A 13,056-nucleotide genomic window follows, 5' to 3' on the forward strand; every position below is an offset into this window, starting at 1 on the left:
CATGGGCTGAGTTTCCGGCTCCAGGTTCGCGGCTTGCCCTGAGGTTTGAGGCCAGACAGCTCCTAGCCTGGCAGGGAAGGCGGGGGAGAGACTAGCGGCTCTGGCCCCTTAATTGTACTTCGGACCCTTATTGTCTCTCCTTTCGCCACCTCGGCTTCCTCAGTCTGGGCTCCAAAGTCACTGCAAATTTCCTTGTGACACACACGTCCCACAAAGATCGGGTAACCAGGCGCCCAAGGCCACGGGGGCTCCAAGCGCAGAGCACCCCTCGCTCTGGGGCCGCTCCCCCTCCAGCCACTCCCCAGGCGGGGAAACCGGACCAGGCTGGGGGAGCTGGAAATAGCCCCGTTTGCTGTGGGGCGGCTGGGCAGGGGGCCGGTGGGAATGTAGGCCGTGGCGTTGAGAGGGCCACGTTCACAGCCCCTGGGGGTTTCACTCCTGCTGGGTTTAGCGGCTGGACTCCTAGTGTGTAGGGATCCCGGGTACCCACCTGGGGTGGGTGCAGGACGCTGGTCTCCTCGCCGCAGGCCAGGAGAATTCAGTTTCTGCTTCCAGCGCAGGCCTGAGCTAGGAGGAGTTGTGTGTGTGGGTGTGTTTTTCCCAACAAAGAGGGATCAGGAGAGAAAAGGGGGGAAAGTAGAGGGGAACCAAGGAGGGGGCGGGGAGGAGGAGAGGGCAGCAGAGAGGTGAACTGAGCCCATTTCAGGGGGAGAAGGAAAATGAAAGCAAATGGAGTACACACAGCCTCCTCCGCGCTGACGAGCCGGGAGCGGGCGCCCTGCCTTCGGGCTCGGGGATGACCCGCTGGGGGACCGGGAAAAGCCTGTTTTAAATTTAATCCGAACTTGGCGGTGTGGATTGAACCAGAGGGAATTTAAATCACTAAAAGGGAGGTGCAGGGCAAGGGGAGGGGATGAGGCTAACCTGCCTGTCTTTCTGTCTGTCTGTCCTTCCCACGGTGGTGCTAGCTTGATTGTGGTCCCAGCTGTCCAGGTCTGAGGTGATGCAGTAAGGGTGCTCCGCCCCCTGAGGGGCCTCTCCTGTGCCCAGTGCCGTCTTCTGGGGTCAGAAGAGAGCTCTATGAACTAGAGTGGATGCACAACTGCTAGCTAAAGTTGGGGTCCCCCCGCCCGTCCCCAACAGGGACTTCCAGTGGCCTCCGGTCCCTTGGGTTCCCCATCGGTGATGAGGAAAATTGAAGGGAGTGGTGTGGGTGAGAGGGAGGCTGGGAAGCGGGCAGGAGATTCAGCAGGCGTAACTGAACCTGGGAAGACAAACCCCTCCTGCTCGGTGATCCCACATCCTTTGTGCCCCGACACCTCCAAGCGTGGGTTTGGGGGGAGCCTGATGTTCTGCTTCGGAGCCCTGACCTGCCACCCCATCTCCAAATGCAGAGAAGGGGGGCACTACCCACATGCAGTTGTGGAACCCGAGGGACCTCAGCCTGGTGGCCTGGTGAACTCAGGGACTCCCAGCCTCTTCCAGCCCCCCTCCTCCTGGCTGCCTCTCTCAGCAAGGCCTAGGCAAAATGGGGCATTGGTGGGGAGGGGGCTGTGGGCGAGGCCTGCTTCCTGATCCACAGCTGTGTCTGTGCCTGAGTGAGGAGGGTCTGAGTTCACTCTCCGAAATGAAGGCGACAATCTCCCCTCAGTTTGACAGGGAATTTGACGGCAGCAGAGTACGTGGGCCTGCTGATCCAGGCTGCCCCACTGCTGCTGCCTCTGCTGGGTGGGCAGGCTGCTCAGGAGTTGAAAAGAAGGCGGTGACCGAAGTGGGTAGCAGAGAAAGGGGCATCTGTTTACAGCCAGTATGTCTGGGGTCTCTCCCACATAGTAGAGGCCCACAGGAGAGGGGCTGTAGGGGCATCTTTCTTCTAAGAAGACTGAGGTTGGGACAGATGGGCTCTGTTCCCTGGCGAAGACGCAGAGGAGGAGCGGGTGTGAAACCTTCTCCTTCCTCATGTCTCCTTTGCTCCTTGACGAGTCCGTGGCTCAGCTCCCAGCTGCCCGGGAGGCTGCCTGGGCCGAGATAGGGTTCTATATCCCAGAGGCCTGGTGTACCCACCTCAGCAGGTCGCCCGGGAGAGGCAGGAGAGAAGGCCTCTTCCTCCTTTGTGTCCAGGCAGAAGTGGCCGCCGCGCCCGGAGCGGGTCCCGCGGCAAAGGCCCGGCCAGCCAGCGGGCTGCACAATGCCACGGCTGCTCGGCCAGCCCGCGCCCTACCCCGTCCTGCCTTCCTGTCACCGCCCTTCCTCCGGCTCGCTCTCTGCACGCCTTCCTTTCCCTGCTCTCCCCATCTTTTCATCCTGCCTCCCCTCTTTTCTGTAATTCTCCCCTCTTTCTTTCTTTTATCCTAATCCATTTTCTTTTTTCCTTCCCTCCTTCCTTCCTCCCTTCCTCACTATGGGCCTGGCGCCGGGCTTCAATCTTGTTGTCTCAGGCTGTCTCGGGCTCTGTCCTCTGATGTCCCCTTGGTCGCAGTCTGGCCCCAGGCCCTCTGACGGCTACACAGCTCTGCTCAGCATTGCCAGCAGTCACCCCAGAGCCAGGCAGGGTCCCCAGCCGCATGGGCTGGGGGAGGTGCTGATGGCGCTGGGGATCTGGAGGAAGCCTCGGCAGGGGAACGGGAATCTCCTGTCTTTTCCTTGAACTAGTGAGGGAGAATTTTTGATTGACAGCTAACCCGACTCCATCAAGGCCAAAGAGGTATGCTGTTTCTTGGTGTAATTTGGATTTCCCAGACCAGTCCAGGCCGGGGCAGGAGAACATAATCAGAGCCGAGGGTAAAGTGGCTGAGGTCCTGAGTCGTCTCTGCCCAGCCGGGTATTTCTCACGTCACGCGCCCCCCATGCGTCGAAATCCCAGCCCTGCTAGACCGAAAAGGACATAACCGGGGTGGTGGTGGGGGGTAAGTAGGGACTGGGGAGGGGGCCTGGCAGGCTGGGGTCAGTGCTTGGAGCTGCAGATCTATCCTTCCTCCTCAACTTCCCCCCACCCCAAACACACATATTACACTCTCTGGGACACCTCTCTCTAGCCCTTCTCCTCCCCAGAGGAGACAGGTCGACAGAGATGTGCGGTGGGGGGGAAGCAGCCTCTGCCCCCCACCCCTGGCATTTGGTCCCTTCCTGGGGACAAGAGGGGAAAGAAGCGCAGGCGTCTCGGATCTGGGAAAACTCATCCTTCCCTGCTGCCTCAGAGTCTGTGTCTTAGCCTCAGCTCCTGCCTATTTCCCCTAGCGCAAACTGGACTCTTCCCTGCTGACCCTGAAATTGTACCCCTCCTTCAAACTCACTCTGCCCTGCCTAGGGTACATCTGTCTCTGGGGACATCACCTGCTCTTCTCCCCCGCCCCCAGCCAACTTCCCTGCCCCCTCTCTTGCACCCACACTGAGAATTTCCTGCTTGCCTAAAGCCCACTTTTGCTAAACCACCATGGGACAGTGTGATGGAAAGCAGAGGGCTGGGCAATGAACCCCAGATTCAAGGAGGAGGGTAGCGACCAACTTATTGGGGGGAGGAATCCAAGTTGTGTGATCTTCCCTACAATCACACTACCCCTCCAGAATTCCTGTGTCTGACTCCAAAGAAATTGCTTTCTCCCATTCCTCTGTAGCTTTTTTCCCGTTCCAAAAACAGCCTACAATTTTATTTAATGAAAGACACATTTATGAACAATCAAATGATCCTCATAAAATTTTTATTGAAGGACGTAAAAACAAGCTACTTGCCCACGACCGAGGTCGCTCTCTCGCCTTGCCCGCTCTCACCCTGGCTCTCTGCAGACAGAGCCCTGGAGTGACTTCTTTTTGGGGGGCGGGGGAGGGCAGGATGTCTCAGAGGTGGAGCTGGGGGCAAAGGAGGGCGAGCAGGAAGACGGGATGGGGATACCCCACTGAAGTTGTGTAGGTCTCTCCTCCACTTCTTCAGGCTGGCAAAGAAAGATAAATAGATACAGACAATAAATTTAAAATAAAGGCGTTTTCATATCTGTGCCAAAGCCAAGCGAGGACTTCTGGTGACAAAGGTGTACGAGGTCCCGAGGTCCTACCCCTCCCACCCGCGGACCACCTTCCCCAAGCTTCCTCTGCCCCAAATTTGGGGGGCTGAGTTGGCCAGTGGCAGAAGGACGCTCCCCTTCCCCTCCTTCCCTCCCTCCACCCCAGCTTCCCCAGTCCCCTCCCACTCTCCCTCCCTCGCTGCTGCTGCTCCTGAAAGAAATACATACATACACACTGTTTAAAAACGTATTTTTAAAAGCCACGTTCGGAACTGACAATCGCTGATCTCGGCTTGCGCAGAGACTGCGGGAGCGTCGGGGCCGACAGAGACGGATTACGTCAAGAAATAGTTCCTCCACCTACCTCGGCCGGCCTCTCCGCCCCTGCGGGGCTCCCGCACCCAGCTCGGCCCCGGGGGTCCGGAAACCCTGGCTTCGGGGAGTGGCACTTGCACCCCATCAAGAATCCTCCCGGGGGTGGGGGCGGAGGCCATCTGCTTAGGGGTGGACACGAGCCAGGGGCTTCTCTGCTGACATGCGAGTTGTCCTGAGGGAGTGGCCGGGTCCTTGGGTCCAGAGTTGCGAACCCCCAGGAAAACGCAGGTCGCGGGGATCAGCAGAGAGAAGAGGGTGGGAGAAGGTTAAAAAAAAAAAAAAAAAAAAGCCAGGAAAAAAAGCCCCTGCGCATTGATCCGCGCCGTATTTTTGGGTAAATACGATCACGTGGGGGCCGGGGAGCCAATGAGCTGCGGGGAAAAGGCTGGAAAAATAATTACCTGCCTTGATTGTTCTGTGAGCAGATAAAAAGTACATATACAGTTCATACAATAATCTTATGTATGTAAAACCCTGTTACGATGTCGGCGACGGGGCCCATCAGTAACTATTACGTGGACTCGCTCATCTCTCACGACAATGAAGACCTCCTAGCGTCCAGGTTTCCGGCCACGGGGGCTCACCCCGCCGCCGCCAGACCCAGCGGTTTGGTGCCGGACTGTAGCGATTTTCCGTCCTGTAGCTTCGCGCCCAAGCCGGCCGTGTTCAGCACGTCGTGGGCGCCCGTGCCCTCGCAGTCGTCCGTGGTCTACCACCCGTACGGCCCCCAGCCCCACCTCGGCGCCGACACGCGCTACATGCGGACTTGGCTCGAGCCGCTGTCCGGCGCCGTCTCCTTCCCCAGCTTCCCGGCCGGGGGTCGTCACTACGCCCTCAAGCCGGACGCCTACCCCGGGCGCCGCGCGGACTGCGGCCCGGGCGACGGCCGCAGCTACCCGGACTACATGTACGGCTCGCCCGGGGAACTGCGCGACCGCGCCCCGCAGACCCTGCCCTCGCCCGAGGCGGACGCCCTCGCCGGCAGCAAGCACAAAGAGGAGAAGGCCGACCTGGACCCCAGTAAGTTGGGAGCAATTTTCCTTTACAACCCGCGCGGGAGGGGAGGGGAGGCCGGGCGGGGGGAGCCGGATTACAGCCCCTCCGAGCGGCGCAGGGAGCGCGGGAGAGGGGCGAAGGCGAGGGGGTGAGGACTCAATAAAAGCGAATTACCTTGGGGAGCTTTCAGGGGCAGGAAGGTCTGAGAAGGGCGCCCAGGGAGCCAGGTTGGGAGAAGGCTGAAGGGGGCTCCTCTCCCAGGAGCTGGCTTTGATGAGACCCCCGCCCACACACCCCCGGCCCAGGCTTTTTGGCTCAGTCGCAACTTTCGAAGAAATGCAGACAGGGCCAGGGGATGGGGTGGGGGCAAGGTTCATTTTATGGTTTGGAGTGGGATGGGGGAGAGATGGGGAGGACACTGGGGGCAGAGAGGAAATAACCCCAAGGAGAAAAGCCACCCCTTACCTCCCAGGCAGTGTAGGGGTCCTCACTCCACTAGAGATGCATAAAACAGAGGGTCCATGGGCTTCTCCCCCAGGAAGCCTGGGTGAGGGGTCTGGGGGCTTTCCCAGCCTAGGAACTTGGAGAGATCAGGACTTCCAGAGTTGGGGGAGAGAAGTGGGGTCCCAGTCTCCTTAAACTTGAGAGCCCTCTTCTGAGTGTCTGCAGGAGAGAGGGGTGGGAATGGGGGTCAGGGAGGAGGAGTGGGGAGCGGGAAGCGGTATCTCCCCCGATTAGAGAATTGTACACACACACACAACACACACACACACACACACACACACACACACACACACACACGCCAATCAGGGAAACAGGAGCCTTCTGAGTATTGCAAAGAAAGGCAGGGGTAGGTGAGGTGAGGTGGGGTGGGGGGACAGGTGAGAGCTGCAGGTCCAGAGAAAGAGGAAAGAAGGGGAAACAGCAGGGGAAGGGGTGCAGCCCCTGGGTGTGAGGAAGTGTCTGGGGGAGTCCCAGGAGGGGGTTGCAGGAAATCCTTTCCTGCAGCCCCATAAGGGGCCAGGGCCTAATTATACCCCTCTGAAGGCTTCCCTCCTTGCCCTCAGCTACTCCCATAAACCTGAAATTGGAGGCTTGGCTCCTGCAGAGCCTGTCCTGGGGCTGGCAGGAGGAGGGGGCACTGGAAGCCAAACAGGGAAGCTAAGATATAGGGGAGCCTCTCCCCAAGGCCAGCAGCTCCCTGGGGAGAGGAGAAAGGCTTTTCCCATCCCAGCATCACTCTGAGAATTCGCCTCAGCAGGGTTGAATTCTGAGAGAGCGGAGATGGGGCGCTGGAGAGGGTAGTGAGGGGCTTGGGGACTCTCAGGGTCAGGAAGCAGAACTACTGAAATTTCAGGACTTGGTCGTGGGCTGGGAGGATGGGAGGGGGCAGAGGAGGAGGGAAGTGGGGAGGAGAGAGACCTCGCTATAAAAATAAAAAACAAGAGAGAGAAGCGTTTATGGGCCTATGAAACGGTTGGGAATTTGGACTTTTTATGGGGATATTCTCGAATTACTACTCTTGAAGCTGAGGACCAGACTGTAGAGGCTTTGATAGCTTCGATTTCCTATCGTTTTAGGTGCTGGAAACCGAGGAGGGGGAAGATGAGGAGGGGGGAGAACGCAAAAGGAGTAAGGGGGGAAATTCCTCAAGCAAAACGTGCCCAAATTCAGGTTCAATTATTGGGTTTGGGGAGCCTGGCTGAGGCTGGGGGGGTGGTGCCAGGCGTCCTGGACTGGAAAGGGGCTCCACTGACCCCTGCCTGTGTTTGGCCCTCCAGGCAACCCCGTGGCCAACTGGATTCACGCCCGCTCCACAAGGAAGAAGCGCTGCCCCTACACCAAGTATCAGACGCTGGAACTGGAGAAGGAGTTTCTCTTCAATATGTATTTAACCAGGGACCGTCGGTACGAGGTGGCCCGGGTTCTCAACCTCACCGAGCGGCAGGTCAAAATCTGGTTTCAGAACCGGAGGATGAAGATGAAAAAGATGAATAAAGAAAAAACCGACAAGGAGCAATCCTAAACCCTGCCGCAGCCTGCTGCCTCGGCACAGCCAAGGGAAAAACAAAAAACCCACAAAAATACTCCGACGCAGGCGGGAGACAGCACGAAAAAGAAAAGGAATGAGCAAGATAGAGAAAAGCCAATCGGCTTAAAAAGGAAAAAAAGGGAAAGGGAGAAGGAAAACTCTTGCGAGATTTGGGAGGGTTCAGTGTTGAGAAATTGGTGTTTTAGTTAGTTCTACCCAGCAAGGAGGAGGAGGCCGGGAGAGAAACCGCGTTCTCTTCTCCCAGCGCAACTGAAATAAATGACACACAGAAATGTGATTTTTTTCCTCCTTTCTTCAGAGAAGCCAGTACTTGAATCGCTATATTTCTATTTTTTTTTCTCCTGTGTTGTATTTGGTCCGGGCCATCCTTCCCCAGGCCTGGGGTGCTCTGCGTGCAGATTTTGTACAAAAAAAAAAAAAAAGACACACATATACACAAGAACGCTTCCCAGCCCAGGAGCTGAGGGGCGAGGGCCGGGGACCATGCCGCAGGCTGGGTCCGGCGGCTCAGGCCAGCGCCTCTGGCGTGTACATAGCAGTGTCAACTCATCCCCAGAGTCTGTCCTGTAACGTGCTTCTGTTTGTTGTGGTAGAACAGCTCTGTGTTAATATATCGAAGTCACTTAAAAAACCAGAAACCCAACCGTATCCAGTTCTCGTTATTTCTCCTCCCTGTGGCTCTCAGGCTTCTGGCGTGGAGGAAGCAAGTGCTTAGATCCTTTCGGGGAGGCGGGAGCCAGGCAAGGGGCTCCCTCTGCTTCGGAAGGGCAAGTCCCCAGCCGCTTCTCCAGGCAGGGTGCGATGGGGCTGAGGGCTCCCAGGGTGCAGTGGAGGCTGCTGAGGCCCGGGTCCAGTTGTGCCTGCCCAGGCTGGCTGCCTGTGAGTCTCCTGGTAGCTCGATGGAGTCTCTGGGGGTGGGGGCACAGCATGAATGGTTTTCCCTGGCTGTAATTAATTGTAATAATTTATGAGTACATGAGATCGGAGAGAAGAGATAGGTAAAGATGAAAGTTGGGTGCTGGGTGAGGGCCCGGGCTGGATTCTTGCCCGGCTGCATCGGTGCTTCGAGGGATGGCTTGTGGGGGGCGGGGGGAGCAGTGCTAGGGAGGGTGTGTGGTGAATGGTGAGGAGGAAGAAGGCCCAGCAGGCCTCAGGGAGCCGGACAGGCACTGGGCATTGAGAGTGAAAGAAGGAAGGTGCAGAGAGAGAGTAGGGAGGGAAGAAAAGGAGGAAGGAAGGAAAGAAGGAAGAGAGGCAAGGGAGGGAGGAAAGAGAAAAAGAGGGAAAGAAAGAAAAGGAAGGAAGAGAGACAGGGAGGAAGGAGAAAGATGGCAAAACCAGAATCAGAATTAGATTTAGTTTCTACTTCTCAATGTATTCTCAGCTCCTCTCTCTCTCCACCTCCTGGTTCTCTCTTTTCTAATCAATCTCTCTCTCTGGTGCTTAGTTTGAATGTTGATCTGGGGGTGACGGGGTTATGCTGAGCGGCTGCAGCATTTCTGGGAGATGGCGCAGCTAGGGCCCAAGGAAGCTGGTCGGGGATTAGCCAGGAGTGGGGTGTTCTCTGGTGGCTGTGGGACCCAAGGGGCAAGGATGTGGGGATGTGTGTGTAACAGCCCAATGGGGCTGGTTGGCTGCGTAGCACCCCAGAGCGCCTTCCCCAGAACCGGCAGTTTTCATCTGCTAATCAGAAGCAGACTCAAGCTGCCGGGTATGACTCGGCCCGGCGCCCCCATTCTCGGAAATCCCCCAATCTGGAAACTATTAAACTCAGACTGCTTGAAATATAGCCCTTTAATATCTCGGGCTGCCCATTCTGGCGAGGGTGCAGAGTGTTGCTCTGAATACTTGGGGAATACCACCGTAGAAGAAAATAATTGGGGACCCCAGTCCCTGTGCAGCTCCCTCCATGGCATCACCTTACAGGACTGGTGAGGCACTTGTAGGGACCAGCCCCTTCCCCGTCATTTGAATCTCCTACCCCCTCCTTCTACTAAATACTCCAATTTCGGGGGCTGGAGGAAGGTGGGAAGAGGTGAACATTTTGTTTTGATAATATTTCCTCTCGTTTTCCCCGCTTAAGAAGAGACCTCCCCAATTCCAGAAGCGATTGTTTTCTCGGTCCTTTTGGAAGGTGCTTTGCCTGTAGTTTTCTCTCTTTTCTCGCTTCCTCGCTCCTCCCCTGGGCCATTTTACTGTTCTGGGACCCTGGCCGCAGTTCCGCACCGGGCGGAGGACAAGGCACCCGTCTCCCTCGGTCCTGACCGCCGGGACTCAGGCTTCTCTCCGGCCCGAGCTCGGCGGCGTTTCCGGGCCTCCACCCGGCCCCTGCTCCAAGGCCCTGTCGCCTCCCCTCGTCCGTCCGCCAGCGCGGCCTGCTTCCTGCGGCCCGCCTGAGCCGGCCTTGCTCCGGGCAGGAAGGAGGGCCCTGAGCAGAGCGTGGGATCCAGAGCAGGCCCACCCGGTCCAGCCCACTGTTCAGTACCAGCTCGGCCTCCAGCCTGCAGGTCAGGATTGGATTCTAGTTTTATTTATTGTCATTTGTGAACTCAAACCACAACAACACAACACACATCTGGGGAAAGAAACGAAAGCTGGGGAGGAAAGAGGGGCTTGCAAACGCCCCCCTGCCCTAATCTTCTCCTCCCACCTCTCCTCTGCTCCTTTGTCAGAATCACAAAACCCTAAATGTTGTTCCACTTGGGAAGGCAGAGGATAGGTACATTTCCGCGGCCCCGAAATGCCTCTTTTATGGCGCTGTTTGTCTCCCTGCGCTGGATTCTGAATGGGGCCGAACAAAACAGCAGCGCGGAGCTGGCTAGACGTCTGGGCTTAATTGTTTTATGGTTTAAATAAGGTGGACACTCTTTCCTTTGAAATCGGATTATAGGAATGTTTTGTCTATGGTCCACGGAGAACAGGACCTCACTGGCTGGGAGGGAGAGGTGGAGAGAGCGCGCGCGTGAGAGAGAGGGATGGGCTACAAACCAGGGGGCAAAGAGCCAGGAGAAGTCAGAATCCCACCCCAAAGTCCTGCAGGCGGCAGCGGAATAGGCGGTGCGGAGCCAGCGGCGGGGTAAGAGGAGCGAGGAGTTTAGGGTGCGCGCCGCGGGCGGGCGGTCGCGGGAGCTTCGGGGCGTGCATCTGCGTGCGCGGAGGTGTTCCGAGGCCAGAAATGCGCCTGAACGCGGGGGAAATCGCGGCAGTTCCTTTGCACAGTGTCTCTTAATGCGGGAAGGGAGAGTGACAGAAAGAGAAAATAGTGTGAAACCTTTGACAAGGTTTATTTCGAGAATTTAGAAAACAAAAGAGCAGCGGTCCGGAGGGAAATTCCTTCCGGGGACCCCTCTCACGCGCACCCATTTGGAAACTCCTTCCTCCCACCTCCCACCTTTGGGTCAAGCCTGGGGACCTGCTTGCTCTAAGCTGTTGGCTTTTTCCCGGCCGGACTGCATTGGAGTAAGTGGACGCGAGGTGGCGCTGTTGCTCAATGTTAGAGGCGGCGGCGGTGCCCCCGGCCGGCCTGGCCGCACTGACGTTTGAGGCCCGGCCCCGAGGAGCAGCGACGAGAAGGCCCGGCGCCCCGGCCCAGCCCGGCCTCTCTGGCTCTGAGCAAATCAATCCTCTCACCTGTGAGGTGTAAATAAATCGAGAGTGGCGGCGGGAGGTGGGCCCTCGCTCTGGCAGCAGACTCGGGAATCTCAGGAGGGCGGGCGCCGAAAATAATCGCTTTGCGGAGGAGATAAGCACGAAGCAGGCAGCGCGTAATTAACACGAAAAGGCAGAATGACCCGGACAAACGAACATAAATCCGTGGTACCTAGGAGGGCGGTGCAGGCCTCGGGGCGAGGGACAGAGACGCCCCAGCAAGGATGGGGGTCGAGGGACAGAGACGCCCCAGCAAGGATGGCTGCTTGCGGTTCCTTTATTTCCAGGCTCCCGGAGCGAAATCAACCAGATACGTGTAAAAGAAAAAAAACAATCAAATGAAGGAAAGAAAGAAAAGGCGAGGGACGCCCCCCGCTCCATCCCGAAAGGGGAAACCAAGTCCAACCAGGGATTTCGGGACTGGTGGGCTCTCGGAGCAGACGGTGCTGGCAGCACACTCGGGACAGTCGCATTCCAGGACACAAAGGCCCGGAAGACTAGCTCTGTGGCAGGGTTTTCGCTGGACCATAAAGTGTCGAGATATCCTCCCAGCCCCTAAAAGATAAGGCGCAGGCCCCAGAGCGGATCCGGCCTGCCCAGCCTCCTCTTTCCAGGAGGGGAGGAGAAAGTATTTATGACAGTCCCCAGTGACCTAGAAGCTGGGAGCCCAGAGTCTGTCTCGTTCAGCTCAGTAGCCACAGAACAGGCTCAGAAAAGGCAGGGCCAGAACCAAGGCTGCGGCGTGCTCTGGTAGTGGAGGAGACCTCTGTCATGCCCTCTACTGCCCTGGACCATGGGGAGGCCTGCAGCCCTGGCACGGCCCTCCGCTGACCCTCCCCTCCTGCTGCTCCAGGGCCAGAGTTCTGGGTGTCACAGAGTTTGGGCCGTCCCTAAGTCAGACGGGGGTAGGTTCTTCCAAATTCAGGGGATCCTGGAAGCGTCTCTTGCTGGGCCACCAGTGACTGTCCTTTGGGAATTTGGCTGAGAGTGGCCATTTCCTCAGCAATTATTTAGATACAAAAGGGGGAAGCTCATTCTCTCTACACCATCCTCCCCTGCACTTTCATTTCTTCCTCCATCCCCAGAGCTGGGCTCTGGATGGGGAAGAAAACGATCTGGTTTTCTAACCGCCTCCTACCTCATCCAGCCCTGAAACCCCAGGATGTGGAAGGAAAATAGGTAGCAATTTTTTTTCATGATGCAAAGGGCTAAAGCTGCATGTGTGTTGATCAGGTCTTATTTTCATATGTGCCCGGATGTGCGTGTGTGTGCACAGTGTCTGTGAGGTGACAGGGGTGCTTCCTGGCATGCGTGATAGCTGAGTGAGCATGCATTTGATGTTTTTCAGAATGGAAGGTAGCACATATAGTACGTGTGGATCCCGAGTATGGCCCCACGTTGCCCTGTGTATGAGAACCTCACACACTGTGGAGGGGGGAGGACCGGAAAAATCATTCTTATTGCTCTTCTTCATTCACCTGCACACAGCGCACATATCCACAGCTCTCAGACTTTCTCCTTTTCTCTCTGTCTGGGTGAAGTCCACATAATTGTACATGCTTATGGCCAGGAAAGGGTGCTGATGGAATAAGGTTCCTTTATCCATTAGAATTAACTTGAATTTACCCAGTCTTGGGGATGGGGGAAGCCCCCCAGAGAAAGTGTGGGTAAATATTTAAAGAGTGTCTGTTGACAGTTCCCATCCACATCCTGGCCTGGGCAGCCTGCCTGGGGAAGTGTAGGGGTGTGTGTGTGGTGAAGCCAGGGGGCCCCTCCTAGCTGAACTGGCATTTCCTATGGGGTTAGGGTATGTGGGGACAGCTAAGAGGCCTGCTCTAGTCTCCTCCAACCCAGATACAAGGGGTCTCCCAAGAAGAAACCTCCTGGATCAGCCCAGCCAGAAGCCAGGGACCCACCAGCTGCCCTCTCCTTCTCTGTCCCCACCAGCAGCTTTGCTCTCCAGCAAGCTCGTGGCAAGCCCAGGCA

General features: G+C 57.1%; 1 protein-coding gene and 1 long non-coding RNA gene across 2 annotated transcripts; one reads left to right on the forward strand and one right to left on the reverse strand.

The window, feature by feature from the left end:
- Positions 1 to 3,679: 3,679 nt before the first annotated feature.
- Positions 3,680 to 4,502, reverse strand: LOC117202980 (uncharacterized). Its single transcript, XR_004485520.2, has 2 exons — positions 4,363 to 4,502; positions 3,680 to 3,929 (listed from the first exon to the last, which is right to left on the reverse strand). It is a non-coding gene; the product is annotated as an uncharacterized LOC117202980 (long non-coding RNA).
- A 337-nt stretch (positions 4,503 to 4,839) lies between these two features.
- HOXC9 (homeobox C9) lies at positions 4,840 to 7,699 on the forward strand. The gene is made up of 2 exons (XM_004274232.3): positions 4,840 to 5,393; positions 7,151 to 7,699. Exons 1-2 carry the CDS (start codon positions 4,856 to 4,858, stop codon positions 7,393 to 7,395), a joined length of 783 nt encoding a protein of 260 aa, XP_004274280.1. The 5' UTR covers positions 4,840 to 4,855; the 3' UTR covers positions 7,396 to 7,699.
- The last annotated feature ends 5,357 nt before the right edge of the window (positions 7,700 to 13,056 follow it).

Source organism: Orcinus orca, chromosome 11 (assembly GCF_937001465.1).
Source record: "Orcinus orca chromosome 11, mOrcOrc1.1, whole genome shotgun sequence".
Lineage (NCBI taxonomy): Eukaryota > Metazoa > Chordata > Mammalia > Artiodactyla > Delphinidae > Orcinus > Orcinus orca.